The sequence below is a fragment of the Carcharodon carcharias genome, chromosome 32 (assembly GCF_017639515.1).
Source record: "Carcharodon carcharias isolate sCarCar2 chromosome 32, sCarCar2.pri, whole genome shotgun sequence".
Taxonomy (NCBI): domain Eukaryota; kingdom Metazoa; phylum Chordata; class Chondrichthyes; order Lamniformes; family Lamnidae; genus Carcharodon; species Carcharodon carcharias.
This window is the reverse complement of record NC_054498.1, coordinates 22,881,047-22,896,868: the sequence shown is the minus strand read 5'-3', so window position 1 is coordinate 22,896,868 and position 15,822 is coordinate 22,881,047. Positions and strand designations below refer to the sequence as shown.

The window sequence follows — 15,822 nt, the reverse complement described above, 5'->3', positions numbered from 1 at the left end:
ACATCAACATTTTTGGAGCCAGAAGTTAAAGTTTCAGAACTGCACAAGCTAAGACCATTATGCGTTAAATGTATAATTTCTCATTGAAATAGTTCCACTTACCTTGTAGTCATGACAATAACAAGGACATGTTGCTCCCATACCATTCTCCAGAAATCATTGTACGTCTTTTCTAAAGGTCCTATGGTAGAAAAGAAAAGGGCGTGAGTTTAAGAAGGAAATACAATGATGGATTTTACAACTGGAGAACTGAGGCCTGCTAGAAGCTCCTGGACCAGCATTCCAGACAGTCACTTCTCCTGCTGTTCCGCCAACCCCCAATTTTATAATCTCTAGGGAGAGGCAAAAAACCCAAGACCAAGAAGGGGAAAAAGTACTTTTAAAAGAAAAAATCCTCTCCTAACACCATCAAAACCAGTCCAAGAGATTACATGGACCGAACGTTATCTATACTGTAGTATCTACTTAAACGTTGTGCTGCTGAATCAAACACTGCTTATCAGTGCAGGTTCCACAGCACACCAAGAAGCACACACACATTCAGAATCAGACAGTGGGCCTGATGACTACAATAGCCAGAGTGAGCAGCTCAAGCATTATGTCCAGTACTGGCATGACATGAGGAAGGCTGTGAAGACTTTGGACAGCATGTTGAAGAGGTATACCAGAACGGTTTCCGGGATGAGGAATTATAGCATTATGGGGTTCTCCTTACAACAGAGAAGGTTTAGAGGACATTTGATAGAGGTATTCAAAATCATACATAGAGAGAATAAAGCGAAACTGTTTCCAATGGCTGAAGGGTGGATAGCCACAGGGCACAGATATAAGATGATTGGCAAAACAACCAGAAGTGACATGAGGAAAAAACTTTCTTATCCAAAAGGGTGGTTAGAACTTGTAATGCACTACCTGATAGGGTGGTCAATGGTAGCCTTCAAAAGAAAATTGGGTAAATAATTGAAAAAAACATTCAGAGCTATGGGAAAAGAGTGGGGAATTAAGACCAACTGGATTGCTCTTTGAAAGAGCCTGCACAGTCTCAATGGCCTCCCTCTGTTCTGTACTATTCTATGAGCTGTCTCAACTGTGGCTCAGTTAGTAACACTCATGCCTCTGATCAAGAAGGTTGAGAGCCAAGTTCAATCCAGGTGCTGAGCACAAATAGCAAGGCTGACACTCCAGTGCAGTACTGACGGCTTGCTGCACTGGTTAAGGTACTGTCTTTTGGATCGGACGTTAAACCAAGGCAACATGTGCCGCTTCGAGTAGGTGGAGAAGATCCCAGGGCACAATTTCAAAGAAAAATAAAGGAGTTCTGATCAATAGTCACAATCACGAAATCAGGTTATTTGGTTATTAGCATATTGCTGTTTTCGGGAGTTTGTTGTGTGCAAATTGGCTCACACATTTCCTACAACAGTGACTATGCTTCAAAAGTACTTAATTGGCTGTAAAGCACTTTGGGAATGCCAGTGGCCATGAAAGGTGCTATATAAATGCAAGTTTTTCTTTTTCTTTTATGATATTATGGTCTCATAGTGATCAGAAACAAAATGAATCAATGCAAGTTAAAATGGTTGTCCTAACTCTATGGTAGCACATGTCTTATATGTTTTGTTATATGGGTAAAGGGAGGAAGATTGCTTTGAGACTAAGAAAGATGCTACCACTGAAGGAAGTGGACCCTCAGCATGAATCTGTTGATCTCAAGGACATGATCAGACAGAGATTATCCATCTGACATGTGATCATATCAGAGAGGAACTCCCAAGAAAATTATACATGCCCAGCATGAATATATACCACTCTTTCTCTGCCAGTACGTGGTAATCAGCATCACTGCTAGTCCTTGTAGATAATGCTTTTTGTCTGATGCTCAGCTTCAGGACAGAAAATGATCTGAAGAAATATTGATACTTGGAAGGGATAGAGCTCAACAGTCTGAGATCTTGCAACAGATACTGCAAGAAACCAAGACAGTTTAAATACGTGTTGATGCTGACACATCAGAGAAGGGACTGAAGAGGTGGACTAATGAGGTGGAAAAAAGATTCATGAATCAAAAGATAAGGCTAATGCTGTAATTTCGATGGAACAACACAAGACACTGCCTCCCACAACGAAAACTTGGAATCAGTTCAGAACCAAGACTTAGCATGCTGCTATCTTCTCTTTAACCTGTAGTGCTTGCATTCAATATCACAAATGTGCTAAGATAACTTCTGATATTTCCTTTCCGTGCAAGATAATAATGTGAATGAAGTCAAACTGATGGGGCAATAAAGATACAAGTTCTGACAGTCTGCAACTTGAAAGGCCAACAAGATTCATTACATTTGAGAAGGTGCCTTGAACAACTTTGTTCAACCAAAGCACATTTGGAAAAACTCTGATGATACTCAAGCTGAGCTGGACAAATTTTTGATTGACAAGGGAGTCAAGGGTTACAGAGCAGACAGGAAAGTGGAATTGAGACCCACAATCAGGTCAGCCATGGTTTTACTGAATGGTGGAGCAGGCTTAAGGGGCTGAATGGCTTACTCCTGCTCCTATTTCTTATGTTATGAGAAATACAGAACGCGACATCAAAGCATCAATTACAAACTTCAAAATGCTCAAGACTTTAATGGTTAACAAATCAACCAAACTGAAAAACAGCAAAACAAAAGGTCAAGTAATCCTTTTTCCCCAGCTGCTGTAAGAGTTACTAGTGGGAGCTGAGCAGAGAAAAAAATCTATCATAGAAACATAGAAACTAGGAGGAGTAGGCCATTCGGCCCTTTGAGCCTGCTCCGCCATTCATTATGATCATGGCTGATCATCCAACTCAATAGCCTGCTCCCGCTTTCTCCCCATACCCTTTGATCCCTTTTGCCCCAAGAGCTATATCTAACACCTTCTTGAAAACATAGAAAGTATTTGAGACCAAAACATTGTGTGGTAACAAATTCTACAGGCTCACCTCTCTCTGGGTGAAGAAATTTCTCCTCATCTCAGTCCTAAATGGTCTACCCCATATCCTCAGATTGTGACCTCTGGTTCTGGACTCCTCACCATCAGGAACATTCTTCCTGCATCTATCCTGTCTAGTCCTGTTAGAATTTTATAGGTTTCTATGAGATCCCCCTTCGTTCTTCTGAACTCCAGCAAATATAATCCTAATCGACTCAATCTCTCCTCGTATGTCAGTCCCGCCATCCCAGGAATCAGTCGGGTAAACCTTCGCTGCACTCCCTCTATAGCAAGTACATCCTTCCTCAGATAAGGAGACCAAAACTGCACACAATATTCCAGGTGTGGTCTCACCAAGGCCCTGTACAATTGCAGCAAGACATCCCTGTTCCAGTACTTGAATCCTCTGGCAATGAAAGCCAACATACCATTTGCCTTTTTTACCACCTGCTGAACCTGCACGCTTACCTTTAGCAACTGGTGTACAAGGACACCCAGGTCTCGTTGCACATTCCCCTCTCTCAATTTATAGCCATTCAGGTAATAATCTGCCTTCCAGTTTTTGCTACCAAAATGGATAACCTCACATTTATCCACATTATACTGCATCTGCCATGCATTTGCCCACTCACTCAGCTTGTCCAAATCACACTGAAGCATCACTGCATCCTTCTCACAGCTCACCCTCCCACCCAGCTTTGTGTCATCTGCAAATTTGGAGATATTACATTTAATTCCCTCATCTAAATCATTAATATATATTGTGAATAACTGGGGGGTCCCAGCACTGATCCCTGCGGTACCCCACTAGTCACTGCCTGCCATTCGGAAAAAGACCCATTTATTCCTACTCTTTCTTTCCTGTCTGCCAGCCAGTTTTCTATCCATCTCAATACACTACCCCCAATCCCATGCGCTTTAATTTTACATGCCAATCTCTTATGCGGGACTTTATCAAAAGCCTTCTGAAAGTCCAAATAAACCACATCCACTGGCTCCCCCTCATCAACTCTACTAGTTACATCCTTGAAAAATTCCAGTAGATTTGTCAAGCATGATTTCCCTTTCATAAATCCATGCTGACTCTGTCCGATTCTGTCACTGTTATCCACGTGCTCAGCTATTAAATCTTTTATAGTGGACTCTAGAATTTTCTCCACTACCAACGTCAGGCTGACTGGTCAGTAATTCCCTGTTTTCTCTCTGCCTCTCTTTTTAAATAGTGGGGTTACATTAGCTACCCTCCAATTCGTAGGAACTATCACCAAGGTGTGACATGTAAGTGGCACAAGAAAAATGCCGCAAACTAAAAACTAGACAATGCTTCAAATCCCTAGCGAATATAGACCCAGTCTCCTCAATCTCTCCTCATTCGACAATCCTGCCATAACAGGAATCAGTCTGGTGAACATTTATTGCACTCCCTCAATGGCAAGTACATTCTTCCTTAGGTAAGGAGATCAAAACTGTGCACAATACTTGAGGTGTGGTCTTACCAAGGCTCTATATAATTGCAGTAAGACATCTTTACTCCTGCACTCAAATCCTTTTGAGATAAAAGCCAACATACCCTTGGTCTTCCGAATTGCTTACTGCACTTACGTGTTAACTTTCACGAACTTATGAACAAGGGCACCCAGGTCCCTTTGGACATCAACATGTCCCAATCTCTGGGATTTCTGTTTTTCCTACCAAAATGGATGATTTCACATCTTTCCACATTATATTCTGTTACCTAGGAGACCCGAGAAATATTGCACTTTATTGACTCACTGGAAAATCTCATAAGTGTTGCTCAGTGGAATAGCATGAGCTGCTATTGTGGTTTCAGGCCGCCCATGTTACAATCATTTAAATTAAAATCAAATTAAAACTCGGCTCGAGGTCAATTTTTCAACCTCTGACGAAGCTGGTCGAGGTTTTACTGAAACTTCTCCCCCATCAAAGCTTGCTGATTATTAAGAGAGAATAGCAATGTGTGGAGTGAGGCTCTGGGACTGCCCAGCATCTTCCCTCCAACATCTGACCACAACCCGTTTTCCAATCCAGTTTCTGGTGTGTCTCTGCACTGGACACAATATCTGGAGTCAGAGCCAAGGAATGATTCTGAAGATGTGACTGAAACTAGCTGATAGGAAATAAGGATGTAGCTCAGAGCAGTGTCAAGTGAATCTGTCTCTATTTATTTCCTGTCACTAAGTCTAACTTGGCATTATTGAGGTAAGAAGCTAGCCGTAAGCCTGTGCGTGGACTACAATTCCTCTTGTTCCAGCATGGTGGTCTGGTGCTTTTAAAACTACCTCATAGCTATACCAACATTTAAAGACTTGCAATTATATGGCATCTTTCACGACCACCAGAAGTCCCAAAGCTGAACGGCCAATCAAACACTTTAGAAGTGGGAATATGGGAAATGCCAAAGCCAGTTTGCACCCAGTAAGCTCCCACAAACAATGTGATAATGACCAGAATCTGTTTTGTGTTATGTTGTTTGAGGGATAAATATTGGCCAGGACACCAAAGGTAACTCACCTGCTCTTCTTCAAAATGGCCTCATAGGATCTTATACATCCAAAGATGGCATCTCTGACAGGTCAGCACTGTTTGGATGGGGGTGAGGCTTGAACCCACAACTGTCTGACCCAGAGTCCAGACTGCTAGCACCAGAGCCATTGCATACACCTGTAACCTGTGGCCCTGGCTATTCAATCAAACCACCAGTGAATGAGCTTCCTACCTGCATTGGCGATCGTGGGCTGAGGACAGCGGATGGATTTCGCTGTTGTTGGGTAAAGAGACTTACCGTGTGCCTGTCGCAGTCTGCTCTAGGCTAGTTAGCAGAGAGAGTGTATATGGGAGGATGTCTGTCTCTGTGCTGACTGTGATCAGCCAGAGTTTACTGCACCACACTAGCCTGCCTTTAACGAACTTGTGGGTGCACAAGGCTACATGTTCAACCCTGTGATTCCAGGCACGTCTTCAGTCTTACAGTTAAAAAAGACCTCCAGTCATACGAAACTCACGTGTACTGGAGGCTGCTCATATCCTTCGCTTTGTCTAATCTGCCTCTTCAAAACGAGACTAGGGTGGGAAGGACGTCAGATATTACATTTTAGAAAAACTTGGATAAGGACGATTCATCAGCCTGATGACTGAAGTGCCGCATGTTTATATTTAATACATCTATATATATATATATATATATACATCTATATATATATATATATATATAATTTCTTATACACATCATTGCGCCCTGAGGGTGTGACACCAGGGAAGTGACTGATTATGAATCGATAGTTCTTTAATTGATAATTCCAGATATGGGCTTTCCTATGGTTAGTTCAGTGAATCGTGTAGCTTTCTGGATATTGTAGTAAAGTCATCTGACTTTTTTTAGGTCATGTTTCCTAACACAATTAATGAAGTGGAGCAAGACTGTAATCCCCCAGCTTTCTTCAAACATAGGCCAGCCACTGCCCACAAATGCTGCAAATAATAGCTTGTCTTTTAATGGAATGGGCTAAAATGTCTTAAACATTTGTCAATATAAAATTCTGCATTAAAACCATTGCTTTTTAATTTACATTTAATTATCAACCATTAATAAATACTCCAAGTTCGTTTGGAAATCCATTTGCGCAACACACAGATTACCTGGTTCTGTCTCTACAGGGATAAATATTGTCTCAAGCTTCAATTAACCAACGATTCAGTTTAAATTTGAGGGGTGAAGGATGAGCAGATCAAGTGTTCAAGGTGACCCACTGTACCTAATATATAGATTATATATATATTATACATATAGAAACTCAAGCAGTGGGGTACAATTATCTGAGCCTCAGATGATTTGTGTATTTTCAGGCAAGCAGTTTAACTCAGTCTGGCTGCAGGGTCATCGATCCGACAACCTCAGCACCATAGGAAACCATGAACAATTAACATGAAATTCAATCAGCCACACAGAGTGGAGCAACTGCAGCAAAACCAGAGGAAACATCAAGGAAAAGGTTCTCACCTTACCTCTCGCAGTTCCCTGGGGTGGGAGAAGCTGTTGCAGCATCAGTTCACGCACCCAGTTTGAATGTTATGAAACGCATGCATTTTGGGACACCCCCTCGGTTGTTTGGGAGCCGTGCCTTGGCATGGTGCACTTCACTGTAAATGCTCACCTGCCCCCAGTTCCTGTGTTCTAATTTTGCTGTGGGCCCTTATCGAAAGCTTTCTGAAAATCCAAATGCACCACATCCATTGGTTCCCACCCCCCCTTATCTATTCTGCTAGTTACATCCTCAAAAAACTCCAACTAGTTTGTTAAATATGATTTCCCTTTCATAAATCCATGTTGACTGCCCAATTCTACCATTATTTTCTAAGTGTCCAGTTATCATATCCTTCATGAAAGATTCTAGCATTTTCCCTACTACTGTCAGGCTAACAGGTCTGCAAGTTCCCTTACTTCTCTCTCCCTCCTTTCAGAAATAATGGGGTTACATTTGGTACCTTCCAATGTGCAGGAAACGTTCCAGAGTCAATATAATTTTGGAAGATGACCAGCAATGCATCCACTATCTCTAAAGCCACCTACTTCAACACTCTGGGATGTAGATCATCAGGTCCAGTGAATTTATCAACTTTCAGTCCTATTACTTTCTCCAGTATTACTTTTTTACTAATACTAATTTCTTTCAGTTCCCCATTCTCACTAGTCCCTTGGTTCTGTAGTATTTCTGGGAGGATTTGTGTATTTTCCTCCATGAAAACAGACACAAATTCTTTGTTTAATTTCCCTGCCATCTCCTTATTCCCCATTATAAATTCTCCTGTCCCCACCTGTAATAGCCCACATTTTTCTTTGCTAATCTTTTCCCTTTTACATATCTATAGAAGCTTTTACATACTGTTTGCATACTTTGCGCTATTTTACTTTCATATTCTATTTTCTCTTTCTATATCAGTTTTTAGGTCCTCCTTTGTTGAAACCTAAAAAGCTCCCAATCCTCAGGCTTGCACTTTTTTGGGGGGCAAATTTATAAGCCTCTTCCTTTGATCTAATAAACTTTCTCTTGTTAGCATGGTTGGATCACCCTTCCTGCTGGATTTTTGTGCCTCAAATGAATGTAAGTTTGTTGTAAACCATGCATTAATTTTTTAAATGCTTACCAATCTACCGTCATCCCTTTTAACGTAGTTTCTCTATCTACCACATACCTTCATAATTTCCTTTGCTTAGATTTAAGGTCCTAGTTTCAGATTCAATTGCATCACTTTCAAACTTAATGTAAAATTCGATCATTTTATGGCTACTCTTCCCTACAGGCACATTTACAACAAGAGTATTAATTAGCCCTTTCTCATTGCATTATAAAAGATCTAAAGTAGCCCATGCCTTAGTTGGTTCCTCAACATACTGTTCTAGAAATGTTTCGTATACATTCCAGGAATTTGTCCTCCACAGTATTAGTGCTAATTAGGTTTACTGAGTCTATATGATTACTATATTACCCTTGTTACGTGCACCTCTAATTTCCTGATTTATACCATGCCCTACATTATCACTACTGTTTGTTGGCCTATAAACAACTCCTACTAATGCTTAATGTATGACTGAAGAAGTCATATGGACTCAAAATGTTAACTCTAGTTTCTCTCTCCACAGATGCTGCCAGACCTGCTGAGTTTTTTCCAGCATTTTCAGTTTTTATTTCAGGTATCCAGCATCTGCATTAGTTGGCTTTTATCCTACTAATGTCTGCTGCCCCTTGCTGTTTTGTAGCTCCACCCAAACTAATCCAACCCAAATGAATGTGCCGAGCCATGAGGTTACAGACTGTGGTGGTACACAATTAATGGCCCAAAGTGGTAGGAACATACGACACGATGAAGGCTGTCCGCAACATGGGGAGAGATCATTTATGTTCACAAGGTCTGTGCAGTGGTCAATCATGCCAATGCTATTATGGACGTACTTTCCTACAACAAATAGGTTTGTGGTGTAAAGAATATATCTTTTTATTTCTGTTGGACTGTGGATTAAAATTACAATGGCTGCAGTTTGAAGGACATATCTATTGGAACAATGTGAGGGATATATACAATGTTGCTGTCCTGGAACAGGGTGTGCCATGAAAGACAGGATGGTGCTGAGGAGGAGTCTAGTCTAATGAGGAACTGTCTGGCAATGTTTTAGTTGGCTCCTGACTAGGTTACCAGGGTTGTGAGAGAGCAGCAGAATAGCTCCTAGCCCAGAAGGAAAAAGACCTAAAACCTCTCTCTCCTGTGTGTTTAAGATTCCAGTAATTCTACAATAATAGCTAGCTGGATTTTTCTTCTCATTACTCTCTAACCTACTTTCTCTCAGAAAACCCTGTCAAGAGGCAAAGGGGAAAATCACAGTTAGGGACATTGAAAGGCAAGTGCTCAACCGTGAACTAAAGACTGAAAGTGCTGGAAGACCACCTTGTGTCATCAACAAAGAACTGACAGGAATTTGGAAGACATTGATCAAAATCAACCCAGAGAGTCCTGTACTCTGGAATTGGTGCTATTGAACTGTTTTATCCCACCCTTAAAATCCATGTTTTTTTGTGTGTCTTACGTGTGCAAATAGGGATTTAAGGGGTAGAGTTTAGGTGACAGGGTTAAGAGATTAGCAGTTCATATTTCTTTCTTTTGCCGCTGGTTAAAGACAATTTGTCCAATAAACAGTTATTTACATATTAAGTTTACAAACCTGGTGCTCATATTCTGTTAACCTGAATTAAATAATTAGGTGGGTTGATCAAACTTTTTCACATTTGTCACGGTTCGGGGTGCAGTGGAGCTTAATATTGCAGCGCACTATCCCCAGTGAGTCATGACAAAGTGTGGGGGCTCGGATGTGAGATATTTTGGAACAAAAGATAACATTTTGGGTGTAAATTTAGTAAGCAATAAAAGCTAAAAGGAAACACCAGGTTTGTACTATCAAAAATAAGATGGCACTGAAAACTGCTAAAGCTTTCCTGCAAGTGGAAGAGATGTCCCTGACAATTTTACAAGGGATCCCAAAAGCCAGCTTAATCAAATTGGCAATTAAATTAAGAAAAGGATTGTCTGCCAAAGCTAGGAAGACAGAGATAATCGAAGCGATGGCACAGCGTTTGAAGTTGGAAGGAATACCTGAGAGACCGAGTTCTCTAAGGGGTGCTTAATTGGAATGGGCTCAAATTCAGTTTCAAATTTAAAAAATTGGAACGAGAGGCAGAAGAAAAAAGGAAAAAGAAAGTGCATTCCAAAGGAACAGGCAGAAGGCAGGAGAGAGAAAAAGGAGAGAGAGAACATTTCAAAGCAAGTTAGAAATGGCGAGGTTAGAAATTGAGAAACATAAACTTGAACAGGGAAGAACAGAAAGAGAAAAAGAGAAAGCGAGAAGTCAGCTTAAGATTCTGGCAGTTAAAAAAAAGAGACATCAGTAGGTGAGGCAGGACTTATTTCCAGATCAGAATCCAGTGGGCAAATGTTTAAATTTGTACAAGCTCTTCAAAGGTTTGAGGAACGGGACATTGAAGCATTCTTTATTTCATTTGAGAAGATAGCTAAACAAGTGAACTGGCCAAAGGAAAACCGGACATTGCCCATGCAGAACAAATTGATAGGTAGAGCACAGGAAATTTATGCTTCACTGTCAGAGGAGATTTTTAGGGATTATGATGTGGTGAAAAAGACCATTTTGAGTGCATATGAGTTGGTCCCTGAAGCATACAGGCAAAATTTAAGGAAACAGCCTGGGCAAACTTACATTGAATTTGAAAGGATTAAGCAAACTAGTTTTGACAGGTGGATACGAGCATTAGGAGTTGAAACTACTTGTGAAGTTCTCAGAGATGCCATTCTCTTGGAAGAATTTAAAAACTCCCTACCTTCTATAATAAGAAAACATGTTGAAGACCAAAGGGTTGCAACTGCTAGACAAGCAGCAGTAATGGCTGACGATTATGAACTGATCCATAAAACAAAACCTTTTTTCCATAAATTTGAAAAGGATAGAAAGTGGGAGTGTAAAAGGAAGGCAGCCAGAGTAAAGAATGGATAGCTGGGAATACCTTGAGATCTCCTCCCAAGATCAGGAAGGTACTGAGGATGGAGTTGAAACTTGAAAGCCTAAGTGTTTCCATTGTAAAAAAGTGGGACACATTCATTCAGAATGCTGGAAGTTGCGAGGGAAGCCCACAGGACTTAATGGAGTTTGTAAGAGTGAGTCTGAAAAGGGAACTCAAAAAGAAAATGCCATGGATCAAATTGTAGCTTTAACTATAAATAAGGGACTGGAGGTAGCCACTGCTGTGAATGCAGGTGAGGTGAATAAGGTAGATGAGAGATATAAAGGGTTTTTGTCTAAAGGAAAGATAACCCCCTTTTCATTAAATGATGCAGCTAAACCCATAACTATATTAAGGGAGACAGGAGCTACTCAAACTCTTTTGCTGGGGAAGGAACTACTTTTCCCTCCAGGGAGTTCAAAGAAAGCTAAAGTATTGGTAAACAGGACAGTGGAGAGTATATCCCGGTTCCACTGTACAAAGTGCAATTGGAGTGTGATTTGTTGTCTGGATTGGTGGTTGTAAGAGTGGTTAAGAGATTACCCATGGATGGAGTTGATTTACTCCTGGGGAATGATTTGGCAGGAATGAAGGTTATAGCTTCACCCTTAATTATGGAAAGTTGAAGAGAGATTAAAGAGACAGAGCAGTTACAAGAACAAGTTCCTGGTATTTATCGTTTGTGGTGACCAGAGCAATGGCTAAGTCCATCACCAGAAGTCAAAGTAATACCATTGTTAGAGTAGCCAAAATCTTCTTTTAAGGATGAGGAAAATTCAAACGAAGTGTTTGGCATGCCTTCATTAATTGAGGCTCAGAAAGCAGATCCAGAGTTAAACAAATTAACACAGTCAGCTCACACTGAAGCTGAGGCTGAAGGAGTTCTGGAGTGCTATTACATTAAAAACGGAGTTCTGATGAGGAAGTGAAGACACCCTCCAGACCTGCAGATGAGGAATGGACAGTTGTTCATCAGATAGTGGTACCGCCCAAATATCGTAAGGAGACATTGCGAGTAGAACATGAAATTCCTATGGCAGGACATGTAGGAATATGGAAAACCCAAGCATTGATAAACAGGCATTTTACCTGGCCAAAACTTCATAAGGATGTAGTGCAATTTTGTGAAATGTGTCATACATGTCAGGTAGTAGGTAAACCTCAACATGTAATTAAACCAGCATCTTTAATACCCATACCAGTTTTTGAAGAACTGTTGAGTCGGGTATTAGTAGATTACCCAAAATGAAAGTAGGACATCAATATATCCTTACAATCATGGATGTGACAGCCCGATTTCCAGAAGCAATTCCTTTAAGGACAATTACAGCTAAGGTGATAGTGAAAAAGTTAACTCAGTTTTTCATTTGTTATGGCCTACCAATTGAAATACAATCTGACCAAGGTTCCAACTTCATGTCTAAAATTTTTCAGGACATAATCAGCAATTTGAGTATCAAACAACTATAATCTACCGCCTATTATCCATAGACACAGGGAGCTTCAGAGAGATACCATCAAACTCTCAAAACCATGATTAAGACCTATTGCCATGAATACCCAAAGGGTTAGATTTATTACTATTTGCTACCAGAGATTCTCCAAATGAATCTACTGGATTTAGTCCATTCGAACTGATCTATGGTCATGAATATTGAGGTCCATTACAAGTGATTAAGGAAAAGTTCCTACAGCAGAAAGATGAATCCTCCATGTTGCATTACATGTCCATGTTTTTAGAAAGACTTACAAGAGCATGTAAAGTAACAAGAGAAGTCATGAGATTTTTGGGAATGTGTGGGTTTTATAGGAAGTTTGTGCCTAACTTAAGCACAATAGCTGTACCTCTCACCAATTTGTTAAGAAAACAGGCAAAAGTGGTATGGTCAGCAGGATGCCAAGCAGCCTTTGAAAAGCTGAAGGCAATCTTAATAAATGAACCAGTGTTGGCCATCCCTGACTTTTAAAATGGCAACTGATGCTAGTGGCTTGAGGGTAGATGCAGTCCTATTATAAGATGATAAATTAGGAACAGAGAAGCCGGTGGGGTACTTTTCCAAGAAACTAAATCAATATCAGAGGAAGTACTCTACAGTAGAAAAATAAACACCAGCATTGTTGTTGTCTCTTCAACACTTGAAGTTTATTCCCGACACAATAACAAAGAAACACTAATCTGCACTATCATAATCCGCTGGTGTTCACTGAAAAGTTAAAATTCGAAATGCGAGACTGTTTAGATGGAGTCTATTGTTTCAACCATCCAATGTAAAGATTGTTCACACTGCCGGCAAAGATAATGTGATCGCGGATGCACTGTCCCGGGTGTAAAATACAAAAATAAGTTAAAGGGGTAAGAAATGCTGAAGACTGTATAAAGGAGAGGAAGGATGAATGGAAGTAAGTCTCGTGTTTGTTGTCCATTTCACATACCTTTTGATGAAATGCATTTCTGAAATGGCATTTCATCTCATTTAAGGGCAGAGGTATGTAAAGAACATATCTTTTTATTTCTGTTAGACTGTGGGTTAAAATTACAATGGCTTTATTTTGAAGACATGTCTACTGGAACAGTGTGAGGGATATATACAAAGTTGCTGTCCTGGAACAGAGTGTGCCATGAAAGACAGGATGCTGCCAAGGAGGAGTCTGGTCTAATGGGGAACTATCTGGCAACAACGTCTTAATTGGCTCCTGACCAGGTGACCAGGGTTTGTATGAGAACAGTGCAGCAGAATAGCTCCTAGCTTGAAAGGAAAAAGACTTAGAACCTCTCTCTCCTATGTATGCAAGATTCCAGTAATTCTACAATAATAGCTATCTGGATTTTTTTCCTCATATCTCTATAACCTGCTCTTTCTCTGAAAACCCCTGTCAAGAGGCAATGGGGAAAATCACTGTTAGGGACAGTGAAAGGCAAATGCTCAACCACTGAACTAAGGACTGAAAGTGCTAGAAGGCCACCTCGTTTCATCAACAAAGACATGAAAGGAATTTGGAAGGCATCGATCAAATCTACCCATTGCATCCTGTACTCTGGAATTGGTGCTATTGAACTGTTTTATCCCACCCTTAAAATCCATGTTTTTTGTGTGTCTTATGCTTCTTGCATATGTGTGTATAAGGATTTAAGAAGGGGTAAAATTTAGGTTATATAGTTAGAAAGTTCATATTTCTTTCTTTTGCCACAGGTTAAAGACAATTTGTTCAATATAATTATTTACTTCTTAAGTTTACAAACCTGGCGCTTGTATTCCGTTAATCTAAATTAAACAATTAGGTGGGTTGATCAAACTTCTTCACAATAGTCGCGGCTCGGGGAGCAGTGGGGCCTGATATTTCAGCGCCCTATCCCCAGTGAGTCTTGACAGAGGTGAAGTGGATTCATGTTTGTTCACTCACCACCTGATACATGTTCAGTCAGAAATAGGTCAGCTCAGTTGGCACTGATGTTATTAAGCCACTCTTAGTGGTGGACATTAAAGTTTTCTACCTGCTTTCTTCAGCAATTCCTCAAAGTGATATTTAACATGTAGGAGCACTGATTCATCAGTTAATGGTGACAATCAGTAGGAGGTTTCCTGTTTGACTTGAAACCATATGACTTCAGACTTCCTGAAGTCTATGTTGAGGACTTTCAGGATCAAATCCACTTGCCCCTTTACCACTGCGCTTTCAACTCTGATGGGTTTATCTTCTGTCCAACTGACGTACACAGGATCGATGATGAAAGGGTGTGAAATGTAGGTCGACGGATAGGATTGCAAGAGTAAAACTATGTTAGGATGTTCTTTGACTAGACTGGATAGTTCTCCCAATCTGATAACTGAATTAAATTCAATTTCACAACTTGCTGTGGTGGGATAAGAACTTGCAACTTCTGTTAATCTAGAAGCACTATTATCCTGGCTAATTTCCAGGTCAAACAAGTTGTGTAGTTTCACATTTTAATTCTGAAATTTACTAATGGAAGATTCCAGTCTAACTCTTTAAAAAATTGAAATAAAAGGCAGAATTTTTGTGACTGTCACGGTGCTTACCCTGTGTGCCAATGTAGGCATTCTTTTGCTTATAACCATCCATGAAGCTGGCATTGATGTAATCTGTCCTCTGCGGGAAAGAATAAAATTATAGGTTAATCAAAATGCAAACAGATTAATGAAACAATTTCACTTTTGGAGATCATTTAATTGGAAATCCTTCCCATCATTAAGCTCTGGTCACTGCAAAAGTTTGATAATGTTACAAAATTGTTGCTCTGATAAACGTTGTAATTAGATTGGATTTTTCATGTATGTTCAGTGATTTTTTTTTTTAAAAGGGTTAATGAAATCTTTTGTCTCAATTCACACCTATTTTTCAGAGGCTATTTGCATCTTTAAAAATAGTTTCACATGGATTGTCTTTATTTTGGGAAATAGGGAGATTCAATGGAGTTACTGTGCATCATTTTTGTAATTTAACATAAAATCATCCAAACCCCTTGTGTGTGATACTGCTGATGATGTACTTTGAGTCAATGGAATATTTTGACTCTGTGCGAGATGGTGCTGCTCAATACACGTGATCAAACATCCTTGAAAGAAACCTGTAGGCAAAACCTGACAATAGCTGACCTGGGGAATATATCTTGGGAGTGGCTTAGCTGAAGGTTGGTCTTGAGGGGGTCAGGACTCTTGTAAATCAGTGAAACTTTCCACCTAATTCTTATCTCGCATCACCACTGCAAATAAAACCATTGAGCTTTCATGTGACAGGAAGCGGGAAGGTGGAAATGTCTCACAAA

General features: G+C 40.2%; 1 protein-coding gene across 1 annotated transcript in view; it reads right to left on the bottom strand.

The window, feature by feature from the left end:
* ptpn9a (protein tyrosine phosphatase non-receptor type 9a) overlaps positions 1-15,822 on the bottom strand; it is a 250,823-nt gene that overhangs the window by 24,074 nt on the left and 210,927 nt on the right. Inside the window, exons 9-10 of the mRNA XM_041178621.1 lie at positions 15,077-15,146; positions 103-181 (exon numbers count right to left, since the gene is read on the bottom strand). Coding sequence (XP_041034555.1) covers positions 103-181; positions 15,077-15,146 — 149 coding nt within the window. The remainder of the gene's footprint in view (positions 1-102; positions 182-15,076; positions 15,147-15,822) is intronic.